The sequence below is a fragment of the Spermophilus citellus genome, assembly GCF_964194105.1.
Source record: "Spermophilus citellus genome assembly, chromosome: 12".
NCBI lineage: Eukaryota > Metazoa > Chordata > Mammalia > Rodentia > Sciuridae > Spermophilus > Spermophilus citellus.
The window spans coordinates 39,934,400-39,952,494 of NC_138198.1; the positions used below are offsets into that span (position 1 = coordinate 39,934,400).

At 35.3% G+C, this 18,095-nt stretch overlaps 1 protein-coding gene across 1 annotated transcript in view; it reads left to right on the forward strand.

The window, feature by feature from the left end:
- The window catches only part of LOC308631614 (DNA excision repair protein ERCC-6-like 2), a 91,959-nt gene that overhangs the window by 44,986 nt on the left and 28,878 nt on the right, over positions 1-18,095 (forward strand). Inside the window, 2 exon segments of the mRNA XM_081262998.1 lie at positions 7,820-7,915; positions 14,859-14,958. Coding sequence (XP_081119124.1) covers positions 7,820-7,915; positions 14,859-14,958 — 196 coding nt within the window.

The window sequence follows — 18,095 nt, forward strand, 5'->3', positions numbered from 1 at the left end:
ACAAAACCATAGGTATTTTTAGTAAATGCATCTTTAGTGGCTTCTGTTCAATATGTACTCTAACTGTGGGTCACGTGAAATGAAAATGAAATTTTTAGCTTTTATATAAGTGGCAAAAAGACTATGTGTAGCACATACAGTGTTCAACTTCATTCTTCATGCTGAGTATTACAATCATATACTGGTTGACTAGAAACAGTTTTCTAAGCAAACTTAGAAACCATAATGCTTTCATAATTATTCACTTACAAGGATTAAGTTAAGGATCAGGGGTACTGTGCTCCAAAAGTCAGGTGCAACTCAATAACACAACATCATGAATCATAATTTTGAGAGACTCTGGAGAAAAGTTGTTTCCTACTTCTTTTAGCTTTATTCAAAAATCTGTATCTTAAATTCCACAGAAAGATGAGGATGCTTCTTTTGTTAGATATCCTAAGAGATTCTAAACCACTCTTTTCAAATAGATCACTGGAATCATATGGTTAAAATCTGCCTCTACTGCTTGATTTTATCTCAGCTCAGACCTCTTTGTTCAGTTCAGCTATCTTCATTGACCCTTAATTTGGACCAAGAAGAATAAGAGGGTTTTTTTTTTTTGCCTTTGAAAAGCAATATAATGCAAGTAAATGCTTTACAGGAATTATATGTGAAGTTCCAAGAGTATATAAGGATTAGGTAGATCAAAGAAGTCATAAAAGGATGGCAGTATTTAAACTGGCCCTTTCTGGAGAAGGCTTCATTAGAACGAAGAGGAAAAACTATTTACAACTTCATTCTTCTTGCTGAGTATTAGAATAAAAAATGGATGAATGGCATTTCGGGCAGTGAGAAGAACATAGGTAGGCAAATGACTAGAGGAGCTGGGTATGGGCTAGGGCTTAGGACACCTGCGGGAGGAGCAGGGTATACAACTAACAGGCAGAGTCATTAGCTAATTAAACAAAGGTGGTAGTGAATATCCACTGTGACAGGTCCTGGAGAAGGGAAAATGTACAAGATTACACCCCAGTGCTTTTAAAAGTTATAATTCAACAACTTTGGGTATGGAGGAGTTGTTTAGAAATGTGTGAAAGTATGGTAAATGCAGGGTAGAAGGAGGCACAGAAGAGGACTATTTCCTTCAGGCTTTATTAGTGAAACTTGAAAGACAAGTAGAAGTTAGCCAGGCAAGTAAGAGAGAAGAAAATTCTGTAAAAGCAGTGTATGAAGACAACTTACAGTATTTTGGTGATTCCTTGGATAAAGTCAGGAATGACTGGTGTGATAACAGTTGCAGAGGTGATAGGCCCTGTATTTAGGCCTGAGGAATTGGCCTCTGATGGATAGGAATTGAACGTTTTTAAAAAGAGAAGTGGCATACTTAATTTTCCATATTTAAATAATTTTATGTAATGTGAGGGTGAACTTACTGTCTGAAGTAAGGGAGTAGTGAGGAGGCTGATGAAGTCATCCACATCAGTGCAACATATGATGCCCTGCTTAGGCAGTGGTAACAGAAGTGGAGAAGGACTCACAGAAAAACATTTCCAAGGTAAATCTGACTGTATACTGATTGGCTTATAATGAGAAGGGGAACTATGATAGAGAAGAAGCATAGGATGGCTTTTGACTTTGATGAATGGGCATATGAGTGACGTCATCAGCCAACAGAGGGAATACATGGAGAAAAGAACTCTGGGTCCAGGATGGTTTAAGATGCGCTCATTATAAAATAAGTATTTATATTATTCATCTTGTTCTCTCTCTCTCTCTCTCTTTTTTTTTTTTTTGCTTGGTACCAGGGATAGAACCAAGGGGTTCACATCCTTAGCCCTCCATATTTTATATATAATATATATATATATATATATATATATATATATATATATATATATATATATATACACACACACACACACACACATATATGTATATATAATTTTGAGATAGGGTCTTGCTAAGTTGATTGGGGTCTTGCTAAGTTGCTGAGGCTGGCTTTGAACTTGTGATGCTCCTGCCTCAGCCTCCCAAGCCGTTGGAATTACAAGCATGTGCCACTGCACCTGACTTGTTCTCTTCTTAATAGAGAACTTGTAACATCTTTTTTTTTTTCAATAGTTATAGTGATTCCTCTACGTTATTGTCTTATACCCTCAAGATTGTATTAACTATTCCATGACTTATACTTTTCACTATAAAAATAAGCTTATATATGTCTATGAAAAAACCTTGCTGCGCTTTTCATAGGAATTGCACCATAGCTCAATTTGGGGATAATTGACATCTTTATGTTGAGCTCTCCAATCCATGAACATGGTAGATCTCTCTATTCAGATCTTTATCAGTGTCTTTCATCAGATTTGTAATTTTCAGCATACAAATTCTAGACATGTTTTGTATATTTAATGTTTAAGCATTTTATTTTTTTTGGTAATGATTATAAATTGTATTATGTTGTTTTTTGATGCTGAGGATTGAACCCAGGGCCTTGTACATGCAAGGCAAGTACTACTCTACCAACTGAACTATAGCCCCAGCCCTGTATTATGTTTTAAAATTTTGGATTTCACGGATTCATTGTTTGTATGGATTGAGCATCCCTAAACCAAAAATCTGAAACCCAAAATGCTCCAAAAAACTTTTTTGGAATGAGTATGAACTCACAAATGGAAAATTCTACACCTGACCTCATCACAGTCAAAACACAAGTGCATAAGACACAGTTAACTCAGCATCCTCATAGGAAAAAAGATTCTCTAGCCCCTTTGGCTATGATACACAAACTTTTTTCATGCATGAAATTATTAAAAATATATAAAATTACCTTCAGGCTATTTGTATGAGGTATATATGAACATAAATGAATTTGTTTTAGAGTTGGGTCTCATCCTCAAGATAACTTCTATGCAAATATTCCAAAATCTGGAAAAATTCTAAATCTCAAATACATCTGGTCTCAGGCATTTCAGATGAGTAACCTTCAGCCTATATATAGAAATATATCTTTAAAATATTAATCTTAGGGCTGGGGATGTGGCTCAAGTGGTAGCGCGCTCGCTTGACATGCGTGCGGCCCGGGTTCGATCCTCAGCATCACATACCAACAAAGATATTGTGTCTGCCGAGAACTAAAAAAAAAATAATAAATATTTTTACAAATTCTCTCTCTCTCTCTCTCTCTCTCCTCTTTCACTCTCTCTTTAAAAAAATATTAATCTTATACCCTGAAACATTGAAGTTATTTATTAGTTCTAGCAGAATTTTTCCCCTAGATTCCTTGAGATTTTCTGCATAGACAATTATGTCATCTGCAAATTCTGTCAGTTTTATTTTTTCCCAATCTGTATATCTTATTTTCCCTTGTCAAGGAATTTTTCCTTGATTTTTAGTTTTCTGAGAATTTTTATTAAGAATGGTTGTTGGGTTTTACCAAATAATTTTTCTATATCCATTGATATTATCATACAATTTTTCTTCTTTAGCCTGTTAATGTATTAGATTACATTGACTGATTTCAAATGTTGAGTTGCTTTGCATTCTTACAATAGATCCCAATAGGCAATGTTATAATTATTTTAGTATTTTGCTAGATTTTATTTATAAATATTTTGTTGAGGATTTTTGCGTCTCAGTTCAGGAGAGATATTGGTATGCCATTTTTTTGTTCATTTGTGTTTTTTATTTTCCTTGCACTGACTTTGTATGGTTTTGGTGTCAGATAATACTAGCCTTATTCATTGAGTTGAGAGGTGCTCTTTCCTCTTCTATTTCATAGAGTATATTGTATAAAACAGATATTAATTCTTCTATAAATGGTACACTTATCCAGCAGAATCATCTGAGCCTGGAGTTTTATTTTGTAAGAGCTTTTTAAATACTTATTTACTTAGCTAAACTGTGGAATCAACCTAGATGTCCTTCGGTTGGTGAATGGATTACAAAATGTGGTATGTATACACAATGGAATATTATTCAGCAATAAGATAATAAAATCATGGAATTTGCAGGTAAACAGATGGAGTTGGAGAATGAAATGCTAAGTGAAGAGAGCCAATCCCAAAATACGAAATGCAGAATGTTTTCTCTGCTATAAGGATGCTGATTCATAATGGGGTTGGCGGGGACTGGGGGAGCATAGGTGGATTAGATGAACTCTAGATAGAGCAAAAAGGAGGGAGGGGAAGGGAGGTAGCAAGGGGGTAGGAAAGACTGTGGAATGAGATAAACGTCATTATCCTACATACACACAAATAGTGTGGCTCTACTTTGTGTACAGAGATATGAAAAATTGTGCTCTATATGTGTAATATGAATTGTAATACATTCTTCTGTCATACATAACAAATTAGAATAAAAAGTTGAATAAAGAAAAATTGTGTTCTATATGTGTAATATGAATTGTAATGCATTCTGCTGTCATACATAACAAATTAGAATAAAAAGTTGAATAAAGAGGATATTTAAAAACTTAAAAAAATAAAAAAAATAAATACTTATTTACTATTTAAAATCGTTATAGCAATATTCAAGTTGTTTGTTTCATTTAGTTGTGTTTAATAGTTTGTGGGTTTTGAGAAAACTGTCCACATTTAAGTTGCAGAATTTATAATCATGAAATTATTCATAGCACTCACTTATACTTTTAGGATCTGTAGTGGTATCTCCTGTTTTATGCTTAATATTGGTAATTTGTGTATTCTTTCGTCATGCATGCTAGAAGTATAACAAAGAATCAGCTTTTTGTTTCATTGATTTTTTTCTCTAATGTTTTCCTACATTCAGATATATTCATTTCTGCTCTTATGTTATTATTTCCTTCAGCTTTGTGTTTTTGCTCCTTCAGATTATTGACTTGATGCCTTTATTTCTTTTCTAATGTAATTATTTAGTGGTATTCACTAGTTGTGGTATATTGTATTTTCATTTTTTTAAATTAAATGTTTTAGTTATAGGTGGACACAATATCTTTATTTTACTTTATGTGGTGCTGAGTATCAAACCATGTGCCTCACGCATGCTAGGCAAGCGCTCTACCTCTGAGCCACAACCCTGGCCCATATTTTCATTTTTATTGAACCATCTTTATTATTTATGATTCATTATATTTTAAATTTTCTTTTAAACTTGTTGAGACTTCTGCTTTGTTCCTTAATGTGTACATGTTATATCTTTTGTCCTGTTTTTACTTTCAGCCAATCTGTATCAGTGCATTTAAAGCATTTAGTATTTTTAAATTTTATTTAATTTATTTATTGTAGACAGCATATTGTTGGATCATGGGTGGATTTTTTGTTTTGTTTTTCCTCCCACTATGCTAACCTCTGATTTTTTTTTTTAATTTTAATTTGTTGGTACCAGAGATTGAGCTCAAGGGTGCTTAACCACTGAACCACATTTCTTTTTACTTTTTATTTTGAGATAGGGTCTCAGTTGCTTAGGACCTTGCTAAGTTGCTGAGGCAGGCTTTGAACTTGTGATCCTCTTGCCTCAGTCTGCTGAGCTGCTGGGATTATAGGCATGCACCACTATGCTCGGCTAATCTCTGATTTTTAAATGGTACATTTAGGCCATGGTAGTTCAGGTAATTATTAATATATTGTATTTTTAGTTTTACTATTTATTTCCCATTTCTGGTTCTATTGTTTCTCTTGTTTGAACCTTTTAAAATGATTATTTATTTAGACTTCTTAGTATATTTCTTTCTACATTTTTCCTAGTAGTTGCTATAGCTTTTACAATACACATAATAACTTCTCATAGTCTACTGGTATAAAGGTTTACTAGTTTGAAGAGTAGAAACCTTACTTATATTTAAGTACCTTTGCTACTCTACTTTTAAAAAATAGTTGTCATAGTTATTTCTATCACATATAGTAGCATATCCGGTGGCATTGTGATTTCGATTTAACCATGAAATGTGATTTATGAAACTCATGAGAAATAGAGTGTTTTTTATATCCACCCAATTTTTTTTTTTTTTTACCAATTTTGATATTCCTTTTTCTAAAGTTCCAAGCTGCCTTCCCTTTTCTTTTCTTTCTTTTTAAAGAATTTCCTTTAGCCATTCTTTTAGGATAAGTCTGGTGGCAAGTTTTTGTAGGTTTCCTTTATCTGAGAATGTCATGATTCCTCTTTCCTTTCGGGGGGTATTTTCACTGGATATAGAATTTGCTGTTGAAGTTCTTCTCTTTCAGCTGTTTCAAAATGTTGCCATTTCCTCTGGCTCTCTCCTTGCTGATGAGATGCCCAGTAAATTGCATTGGTATCCCCTGAAAGCAATGCGTTCTTCTTCTCTGGTCACTGTTTTGCCTATTCTGTTTGGATTCACTCAGCTTTTCGAATATATGGGTTTGTATCTTTTGCCAGATATAGGAAGTTTTCAGCCATATTTCTTTGAGTATTTTCATTCTCATTCTCTTCCCTTCCAGGTACTCCTATGACATGAGTGTTAGCTCTTTTTCCCTCAGGTCTCTAAGGCTTTGTTAACTTTTCCATCTGTTTTCTCTCTGTTATTGGGAAATGACATTGTCATTATCTTTACTGATTCTATTCTTTGTCATCTCCATTGTACTATTGAGCCCATCCTGCAAGTTTTGTATTTCAGTTCTAAAATTTCTATTTGGTTCTTCTTTATGTCCTCTTTCTTGTTGCTGGGACTTTATTTTTTAAAAATTTTTCAAGCATATTTGTAATTGCTTATTGAAACATTCTTATGATGACTACATTAAAACTCTTGTCAGATAATTCCAACATCTGATTCATGTGTTGATTTCTTTTTTTCATTCAAGCTGAGGTTTTCCTGGTTGTTGGTATACTGACTGAATTTTTTATTATAGGCTGGACACTTTGAATATTATGAGATTTCATATCATATTTAAATTTCCTATATTAATACACCTCCTCTGACATTGTGCCAGCCAAGTAGGGCTGGAAATTCAGGTTTCCATTTGGCCTCTGCTGACACCCTAAGGTAGTTTCTTCATTACTGAAGAAACTGTTCCCACAGTTCATTACTGTTCCTGCATGGCCTTCCCTTACACCTTGGAGGGCAAACCTGTTAACACTGGGTAGAAAATGGAAAATCACAGCATCACTCTTTCTTCTCTGACACCACCCTACCACCTCACCCCATCATAGCCAGGCAAGGTAGATTATAGCACCTTCACATAGCCTTTGCTCACTAGAGGGTGATGAACCACAGATCCTTCCTTTGTGTTTAGCCAGAGCTGGGTGGTTGTAACTGTTGTCATTTCTAGTTCACTAGCTTCTCCAGAATCTGTCTTTGGTTATCTTAAGCAAAAAGAAAGCCAAGGAACTCACTGTTATGTCATTTCTTTGATCTTGTAGATGCTAGCCTGTTTGTCTTCTCTCCATCTTTCAGTGTGTTTTTTTTTTTTGTTTGTTTGTTTAACATATAAATCCAGAGTCTTAAACTGTGCTTAGTGGAAGGAATAAAAAGATTTACATCTATTCCTGGATTAAATTTTAAAATATATATATTACTTTATTTAGTTAAAATATGCTAACCATTTTTTTTTAAAAAATTATGTTAGGAAAATCTTACAGAAATAATGTTCCAGTATCCAAAAATTGTAATAACTAGTACAATGTATTTATATGGGCTTGAATTGTAAATTCTTACAGAGATTTTTTGAAGTGGCAGAAAAAGAATTTGCCAGAGTTATTTTCTTTGTAAGATAGTTGTGTTTTAATCACTCTCCTTTTATGATGTTAATGTAATCTTGTACTGTTTTGGCTGTAGAGACTTGACAAAACTGAGTTACAGCATAACAATTAGTTTGTGTTGTTTTAATGCTTTCTACTCTGTTTCTTCCAGGGCTGGTGGACTCGGCCTCAATTTTGTTGGTGCCAATGTTGTTATATTATTTGATCCAACTTGGAATCCAGCCAATGATCTTCAAGCTATTGACAGGTATAATAATGGCAAAATTGAAATGACTTTCAGATTCCTTTAATTTAAAAATACTCCTAAACTTTTAAGGTTTCTTATGAAAGGACTGATTGAAGAGAGAGGGAATTTTGTAAGAACTTCTGTTTAAAGTAACCCTGAATTATTTAATTGAAATAATTTCAAATAAATAGCCATTTATTTTCCATCCATCACAAAATCCTACTAATATGACAGAAATGACTTAAGAAGAAAGAATAAACCTATAAAACTAAAGGAAAATAAGACATTTCACTACTTGTAGATCAGAAATTTTGAGAAACTTCTGGAAGATAGAAAGCAAATAGAATCTGCGTAATCAAGAAAAAAAGAGAAGCCAGGTATGGTGGTGGCTGCCTGTAATCCCAGCGGCTCAGGAGGCTGAGGCAGGAGGATCCCAAGTTCAAAGCCAGCCTCAGCAACTTAGTGAGGCACTAAGCAACTCAGTGAGACCCTGTCTCTAAATAAAATACAAAATAGGGCCAGGGATGCAGCTCAGTGGTTGAGTGCCCCTGAGTTTAATCCTAGGTACATGCCCCCCCACACACACACACTGCCCCCCAAAAATAATGAAGAGAGAAAAACTAGTCCAGAGTCTGCAGGAAAGACCTTGAAGTCTCAAGCTGAGATTGTACCCGGAGGATGTGGGAGTAGACCACAGTCTGTCCTTCTGGGGAGTTAACTAATGAATATGCTGAATCTGAAACAAATTTTCCTTTCATATTTACAGAAGGGTTGTCTATAGCAAGTCCTCCTTCGTTACTTCTGAAAGAATAATCTCATAAATAAGCAGAGGATCTGATTGTAGAAAGATTTCTAGAATGAACCAGATCATGAAGTAGAGCCAAGCCTGAAGTGATCCCAGGTCTCTCCAAAGTACACTAAAAGGGGAAGTAGTTCAATAAAGCAGTTACCTGCATGGAAATCTACATCACATTTCTTTTGTTTTTCAATTTGTGTTTTTAAGATATACATGACAGTAGAGTATATTTTGATATATGTATATAAAATATAGCTAATTCTAATTATGATCCAATTCTTACGGTTGTACGTGATGTGGATTTTCACTGGTTGTGTATTCATATATGAACATAGGAAAGTTCTCTCTGATTCATTCTACTGTCTTTCTTATTCCCATTCCCCACCTTCCCTTATTCCCCTTTGTCTAATCCAATAAACTCCTATCCTGCACCCCCCACCCTGCCCCATTATTGTGTGTCAGTATCCACATAGCAGAGAGAACATTTGGCCTTTGGTTTTATGGGACTGGCTTATTTCACTTGGCATAATGATCTCCAGTTTCATCCATTTACTAGCAAATGCCATAATTTTTTCTTCATTGTAGCTGAATAATACTACATTGTGTATGTGCGTGTGTGTGTGTGTGTGTAAATATATATATATATATATATATATATATATATATATATATATATATATATATAATTTTCTTTATCCATTTATTTGCTGAAGGGCACCTAGGTTGGTTCCATAGCTTTGCTATTGTGAATTGAACTGCTATAAACACTGATGTGGCTGTATCACTGTAGTGTGCTGATTTTAAGGTTTTTTTTGGCTATATTCCAGGGAGTGGGATAACTGGGTTAAGTGGTGGTTCCATTCCAAGTTTTTTGAGAAATTTCCATACTACTTTCCAGAGTGGTTGCATCAATTTGTAGTCCCACCAGCGATGTATGAGTGAACCCTTTCACCCACATCCTCGCCAACATTTATTGTTGCTTCTGTTTTTGATAATTGCCATTCTGACTGGAGTGAGATAGAATCTCAGTGTAGTTTTAATTTGCTTTTTCTAATTGCTAGAGATGTTGAACATTTTTTTTCTTCTGTTAAGTGCCTGTTCACTTCATTTGCCAATTTATTGACTGGGTTGTCTATTTGGTTTTTTGGTGTTAAGTCTTTTGAGTTCTTCATATATCCTGGAGATTAATGCTCTATCTGAGGTGCAAATGGCAAAAAAATTTTCCCATTCTTTAGGGTGATCTCTTCATGTTTTTGACTCTTTTCTTTGCTGTGAAGAAGCTTTTTAGTTTGATACCATCCCATTGATTGATTCTTGTCTTTACTACTTGTGCATTCAAAGTCTTGTTGAGGAAGTTGGTTCCTAAGCTGACATGATGGAGAGGTAAGCCTACATTTTCTTCTCATAGGCCCAGGGTCTCTGATCTAAAGCCTAGGTCCTTGGTCCACTTTGAGTTGAGTTTTATGCAGGGTAGACCACCTTCCTAATACAATCCCTAGTTTCTCATTTTAATTATGAGTAGGAACTTAGGAATTATGAGGCATCTTCATAAAACTTGCTTCATGAAAGAAAAGAGCCAATGGAAAAAAACAGACACAAAGGGACTAAAATAAGAATAGAACACTGGGGTGGGGGGGAAGCATATAGAAAAAAAGTTCTTAGAAAATAAAATTATTGCCAAAATGAAAAGACTCAGAAATAAAGAGGGCTAGTGGTGGAAATTAATATTGGAATATAAAAGGAATGGCTATTTTAAGACAAAGTCAAGAAACAAATAGATATAAAATATGAGTAAACAGAAGTTGAGGGAAAATTCCAGAAACCATCATCTGCCTGTATCAGAAATAAAGAACAAAGAGACTGGAGGTCAGAAGACATAATTGATAACATAATGAATAAGTTTGTTGATTTTGAAGGGCCACAGCACACTAAAAGGGATAATATCTAAGAGAGAGAGAGAATATGTATCTTGGGCATATGTCTAGGTCCCAGGGGTAAAGAGAAGGATTAAAATATTCCAGTGTGTGTATGTGTGGTGTGTGTTTGTGTGTGTGTGTGTGTGTGTGTGTGTGTGTGTGTGTGTAAGGGGGTGGAGAGACTGAATTATAAAAATCAAAGAAAAAAGAAAAAAATCAGTTTAACAAATAAATGATAATCAATCTCATTTCTGCAGATCAGGCTTTGAAGAACAGACTTTTCCTCTGCATTATAGGATCCTAGATAAAAATAGAGTTGTCAAAGTGATGAATTTAAATTTACTATATGTGAAAGAAAAACTTATTATTTTTTGACTAGACTTGCTCTCAAAAGAAAATTATTTTGACTCTTAGTTACAATCAGTGGCCAACATATCAATATGTAAGGACAAAATAAAAACCCCAACTTTGGACATTAAGAAACTCAGAAAATTTATTGCTCATGGTCCAAAAATCTTGCTTAATGCAGCCAATGAAATATGAACTTATATACAGAGAACCCAAAATATATAAAAAATATGATAGTCAAAGAAAGTTCTGATAATTATGATTAAGTCTAAAATTATTGATAGCATGGCTGAGAGGCTTAGTACCATTATAAAAAGGAATTCCCCAGAACATAAAAGGATGGTATACAAAACAAAAATATATTAGTAACAACTTAGAACTAAAACTCCATGTAATTTCAATAAAACATGAGGATTGTGGTGGGGAAGAGTAAAATTGTGTTCAATTTTTTACCCTCTTGGGGAAAGATCAGAGTATCCTAATCAATTCTCAAAATATATGCCAAAAAATATTTCAAAAAAAATTTTTTAGGGGCAACAACTAAAACTATGAGTCATAGTAGGCACCTGGTATATTTTCTAAAATAGATGACCAGTCCCCATCCTCTAGGTATTCTGATTCTATAGGGTTAGAAGAAGACTCTACAAGTTTACATTTTAAAAATCACTCAGGGTTATAGATCAAAGGACACTATCAGCAGAGTGAAAAGATAACCAGAGAATGGGGAAAATTGCATATCTGATAAATATTAATATTTAGAATATGTAAGCAGGTCTTAAACAAGAACAATAAAACAACCAAATAAAAAATGGGTGAAGGACTTGAAGACACATTTCTCTGAAAAAGATTCATAAAAATAACAGTAACAACAAGTCTCGGTGGGAATGTGGAGAAGTCAGAACCCTTGTGCAACTGGTGGAAATGCAAAGTGTTGCAGCCACTGTGGAAAACAGTATGGTAGTGGTTCCTAAATATTAATCATATGTCACCATCTGCTCTAGCATTACTACCTCTTTTCTGGATTCATATCCAAAAGAATTGAAATGAGAGAGTTGGACAGATATTTGTATAGCACCTGTGTTTATAGTAACTAAAACATAGAGGCAACCCAAATGAATGGATAAACAAAATCCACTTTGAATAGATAAACAAAGTGTGGTGTGTACATATCATGGAATATTATTAGTTTTATAAAGGAATGAAATTCTAATACATTCTAGAACATGAACAAACCTTGAAAACATTATGCTAAGTGAAAGCCAAACAAATATAGGACCAGTGTTTTTTTTTATTTCACCTGTATAAGGTCTTGGAGTGGTCAGATTCATAGTGATGGAAATTAAAATTTACGAAGGGATGAATGGAGAATTACTGTATAATAAGTATAGAGTTTTAGTTTGGGAGGACAGAAAACTTGTAGAGATGGATAATGGTGGTCATAAAACAGTGTGAATTTATGTAATACTACTGGACTTTTTGCTAAAAAAATCGTTAAAATGGTAAATCTTATGTATCCTTTACCATTATTTTAAAAAAGAATACTTAAGGTAGTTATGATACAATTGGTCTTCAGCTCTACTTTGAGAAACACTGAGAATTAAGTGTCAGACTTCCAAATAGTAATTACTTCAACATATAATAGGAAATTCAATATTACTATCAAACAAAATGTTAATACAATGCAAGACAAAAGCATTTTTCAGTAAGTGTTAGGGTCAGGATCGGAATCCATGCAGCTTGGCCAGAGAGCTGACGCTGTGAATCATTCTCTCTCCACTGACATTTGTCAAGGAAATGGTCATGTGAAAACCACAGAGAAATCTCCTTTGTTCTTTTGTTCTTAGGACATTTATTGTATTTTTGTACTTTTTCATCTAGATCATTAAGATGTATTATCTAAATCATTGTTTCCTCAAAGCACAGTGAATTCCTCTTCCCTTCCCTTTCCTTCTGTTGACTCTCTGGCAGGAAGAACCAAGAAGAGAAATGAAGATGTTGACCTAAATATTATATAATTGTTTCTCAATACTTGTTTCTACATGGTAGAAGACCCATCACTTACAGATTCTTGTTTTGTGGGCCAAGAAATTGATGAAGCATAGGTACAAAGTAAGAGGCATAAAAGTTTTGTCTGTACAAAAGATCAAAGGACATGCATTCCAAGAGAATCTGTCTCATTAATCAACAGCTGGCTAAGCACATATCCAAGAGACATCTTAGATCCACTTCTGATTTCTTTGGAGCTCACATACATTGTGGGGAGGGTGGGAAGGATTATGAGCCCCTTCTGTTCTCCAGGCTGCAGGATGGGAGAGATCTTGTCCTGAGCAGCAGGAGCAATGACTGAATCAGGGTCTTGAGCTTTCCTGTGACAGAGGCAGTGCCTCTTCTGGAAACTCTCAGCTCCAAGGCACCCATGGCGACCGCTCAGTTGCTATGATGAAGCTCTGTTCTTAAGGAGCTTATAAGTTCTTTACCTTGAGGTTCAGACAGCTGCTTAGGGGTACAAAGTTATGGGCATAAGCTGGTAATCATAATCGAGCTGTTCATACTTAATGACATTGATTTGGCTTGCTTTGAAGAAATTACCTCACAACAACCCTTTTAATGATAAAACCTATAGGATCAACATGCTGAGCTGGTTCATGGTCACTATTTCCCTATCAAGGTTTAGTGAACCACCAAGACTCAACTTCATCTCAATTTGTGTGACTGTCTTTTCCTCATCCCCTCACTGACCAGTCTGGTTACCGGAATTAATAGTTGTGCATGTTGAGGCAGCTTCCCCCAGCTGTGAGTAGGCAAGAACCTTCGTTCCCTTCTGGGGACATGAGATTTGCAGTACCCAAGATACTGCCTAGTATCTCTCATATCTTCTCCCTGTGTGAAGGAGACAGAGGGAACATCAAATATAACAATAGATACAGTGACCTTACAAGTTGAAAAATTAGTTTCCCCCAAAAGTAACGTTTTCAAGCACGTAGGCAGTAGGGACTTGCTCCTGTTTCCCTCAGCAGTTATAAAAGGGATTTGGGAACAGGTGACCTCATTCAGAACATTTGAAAAAGCCTGCTATGAAGCACTTCAGGGAACAGACCACAGTTTTAACCACCATGGTCAGCCAGGTTAGAGCTGAATTAGTGTACTGTGGTCCATATCTGAATACCTGGGGTACCAGTCAACAGAGGGCTGAATCTTCTCTGAACCGATACCTCTGTGGATGTGGTCTCCAGATCTCCACTTGCCTACTTTTTAGCTCATTCACTGCTTTTCCCCAAGGTATATTTTATTTTGTATGGTTTTTGCTTTTGAACAGTTTTACTAAGGCATACTTGACATACATACATACAAACTTATTGAACATATATAATTGGTAAGTTTTGATGCATCTGCACCTATGAACCACGACCACAATCAAGATCCACCCATCATACATCCAAACACATCCATCACACTCAGAATTTCCCTTGTATCATTTTGGAATTAATCCCTCCTGTCCCTCCCTATCCCCTTGTCCCCAAGTAACCAGTAATTAGCTTTGTATCACTCTGGATTAGTTTACATTTTGAGGAATTTTATAGAAATGAAATTATTTGAGAACAATCCATTCATAAAAATTGCCATAAAAGAAAATATTGAATTTGTGAAGTTCTTAGACACTAGACAGTGGGAACAAAAATGAAATTGATATGTATATTTTCCTAACATACTTTCTCCTTAATAATAAGACTTTTTTATGAATTTATGTTTTTGCATTATTACTGAATAATATAACATACCTAAACAAAATATTTATTTTTAATTAATTAAAATTTTAATAAAGCTCCATTTTTATATCCAAAACTATCTCTTGAATCCAAAGTTGCTTCATGTGATTTTTTTGGTTTTGTTTTTAATCTTACAGAGCATACAGGATTGGACAGTGCAGAGATGTTAAAGTGCTTAGGCTGATATCCTTGGGAACTGTGGAGGAGATCATGTATCTACGACAGGTATACAAACAGGTAAATATATTTCCCCGCTTCTAATTAAGAAGCAAACATTTTTCTGTTTTCAAAAATTATGAGCAAATTACTATAATAACCTTAAATTTTACTCTAAAATATAGAATTTAATAAGATTATGAAACATGCTCTTGGTTACACGTCTGTGAAACAGATTCATTCTTGGGTTCATTAAATTTTAGTACTGAAAGTTTCTTAGAGCAGTACTTCTTAAACTTTAATGTCCTTATGAATCAGCTAGGGATCTTGTTAAAATACAGATTCTGATTTAGTAAGTCTGGGTTAGAGCTCAAGATTATGCATTTTTAACTAGTTCCCAGGAGTGCCCATACTACTAGTCCACAGAACACAATTTGAGTATCGAGGTCACAGCTCCCCAAACTGGGCCAAGACGTAGAGCATACCACAGATGGATCACAAGCACACTGAGATGTTGATCCCATCATTGTCTGGGTAGCAAGGGCACCTAAGTAAGCTTCTAGCCTTGAGTAACCTCCTCTGTGTGTGCCAGGTAGATGCTCACATTGCCCTTTTCTGTATGTGCCATGACATGAAGATTGGGGAGCACTGCTTTAGACACACCATAGTGAATGAAACTGAAATTATAGTACTAGAACTCAAGCACACTAGCTACTGTACTATATTGCTTTTAGTGTTTATCTAAAATTGCATTAACTCTTCATTGTGCTCAGGATATCACTTACTGCTCCATTTCTACCTCTAATTAAACAATATTTATTTCATTTATAACTGTTCACTTGAGAAGATCCGGAATGAGGTTCAAGTTTAATTGTAAATATTAAACTTGAATTGCTCCCTATATGTTCAGTTGGCATCTATTTAAGAGCAAACATTTGCCACATGTGGTGGTAGTTAGCCTAAAAATGGTCCAATCTTATAATTATGCTGTTTTCTTCATTCTATAAATGGAATTGTACACGGCAGTTTTTGTTTTTTCTTAAGCCATTTAGCTCTATAAGAAGTAGTTTATCTTTTTATTCTTCAGTATAGCACAACTACTGACAATTATTTTTTTCTAAACAATTATGAAAAAGTAAGGTATTTTTCAAATTAGGAGCTATTCTGTAGAATATTGTCACAGTGAGAGTGTCTTGTCAATCTGGTAATCTTTCTCAACCCATTATTTTATATATTTCCTTTTTACTTATTCATCTGGACTCATTTAATGGCCTATTACATAATATATGCCATGTAATGATATCTAATAAAAAGTTTTCAAGAGACAAGGTAATTTTTTCAGAACTTGTATGATACAAAGATGACTATCTCGTAAATGTAAATAGGTTTTAAAGGTGGTTTGGAGTTTGAATGAAGGGTGTATACGGAGTACACTGTAGCCTCTCAAATGTTCTTCAAATCTTTTAGGGAAAAAAATCCCGAAATAAGTAAATGAATATAAGTATGTTGGAAAGCAAAAAGAGTTTTCCCAGGGGCCCATAAATTGTAAGGAATGCTTAAAGACAGAAGGCAGTAGAGAGCAGGCTGAAAGAAGAAGCAAATATGTGCTGTCCTGCCATGCTCAAGTAACTATGGCAAAGGGCTGAGATAAGCAGTAAGGTATTAAAGGCAGATGAGCAGCCAACCAAAAATAATTACTGAACAATTTAGGAAAATAAGCACCATGAGAAAGGCACTGTAGTGAACTGAATAATAGCCCTCAAAAATACCAGGTCCTAGGTAGGTATGGTGGCGCACACCTATAATCCCAGCAGTTTAGGAGGCTGGAGACTGAGATAGGAGGGTCACAAGTTCAAAGCCAGCTTCAGCAATTTATTGAGGCCCTAAGCAACTTAGCAAGAACCTGTCTCAAAATTTAAAAACAAACAAACAAACAACAACAACAACAACAAAACATTAAAAGGCTTAGGGATATGGTTCAGTGGTTAAGCACCTCTTCAGTTCAATTCCTGGCATGCATGCATGCATGCACGCATGCACGAACGAAAGTGCGCGTGCACACACACACGCAAAAATCCTGATCCTGGGCCCTTTATAGGAAGAAAAGGATCTTTGCATAAATGATCAATTTAAGGATTTTGAGATGGGGAGATTATCCTGGATTATGCAAAACTGTCCTTATAAGAAAGAAGAGTAAAACTGGACATAGGCAGGAGGTAACCAGAAGGCAGTATAACCAGAGGCAGGCACTGGAGAGATGCATCCTCCACCTGAGGAATGTGGCAGCCTGCAGAGGCTGGAAGAGGCACGATATGTGCCTGGAGCCCCGCTGGAGCACAGCTCTGTCAGCACTCTCGCTTCTGCTCAGGGGTCTTGACTTCGGACCTCTGGCCTCAGAATCGTGAAAGAATAAGTTTCTATTGTTTAAGGGCATTGAGTTTATGATCATTTGTAGCAGGAGCCATAAGAAACTAATACAGGTAGGAAGAAGAAAAAGAAGAGGAGAGGGGGAAGGGAGGGGAAATAAACAGAGAAAACAGAATTAAAAGAAGAAAGAATAAGAGACTTTAGAGAAAAATAAATAATATCTCCAAAGGGTAAGTAAGGTTATAGGGACCCAGAAACAAAAATAGAATACCAGAAAAAGAATCCGCTAGAGAGATTCAGAAAATGAAAAACTCCAGACCTAGAAGGCAGAGCAGCAGGCAGATCGTCCATCTAAAAAGTAAAAGCTAAATACTAGTTCTAGACTATACAGCAAAGAGACAAAGATAGAGCATAGGTAACAAAAGTGAGGAGATGCAATGACTAGATCCAGAAGTTGAACATCAGTCTTAGAGTTAAGAGGAGAAGAGAGGGAAAGACAGGAAACCCTAAAAAGGGACTGGGGCTGGGACTGGGACTGGGACTGGGGCTGGGACTCCGTGGTAGAGCTCTTGCCTTGCATGTCTGAGGCACTGGGTTCTCTCCTCAGCACCACATAAAAATAAAGATATTGTGTTTGTCTACCTACATCTAAAAATAAAATTTTTTAAAAAGGTAAGAAACATGAAAAAGTGGAAAACAAGAATCTGGATTCTGTGGGCCCAGCAAGTTCTAAATAGAATGAATGGACATGGATTTGCATTTACACCGTCTCTCTGTAAGCATGAAACACTCAAAGAGAAATTGAAAAATTCTTAAAATTTCCAGAGGCAAACTTATATGGAGGAAAAAAA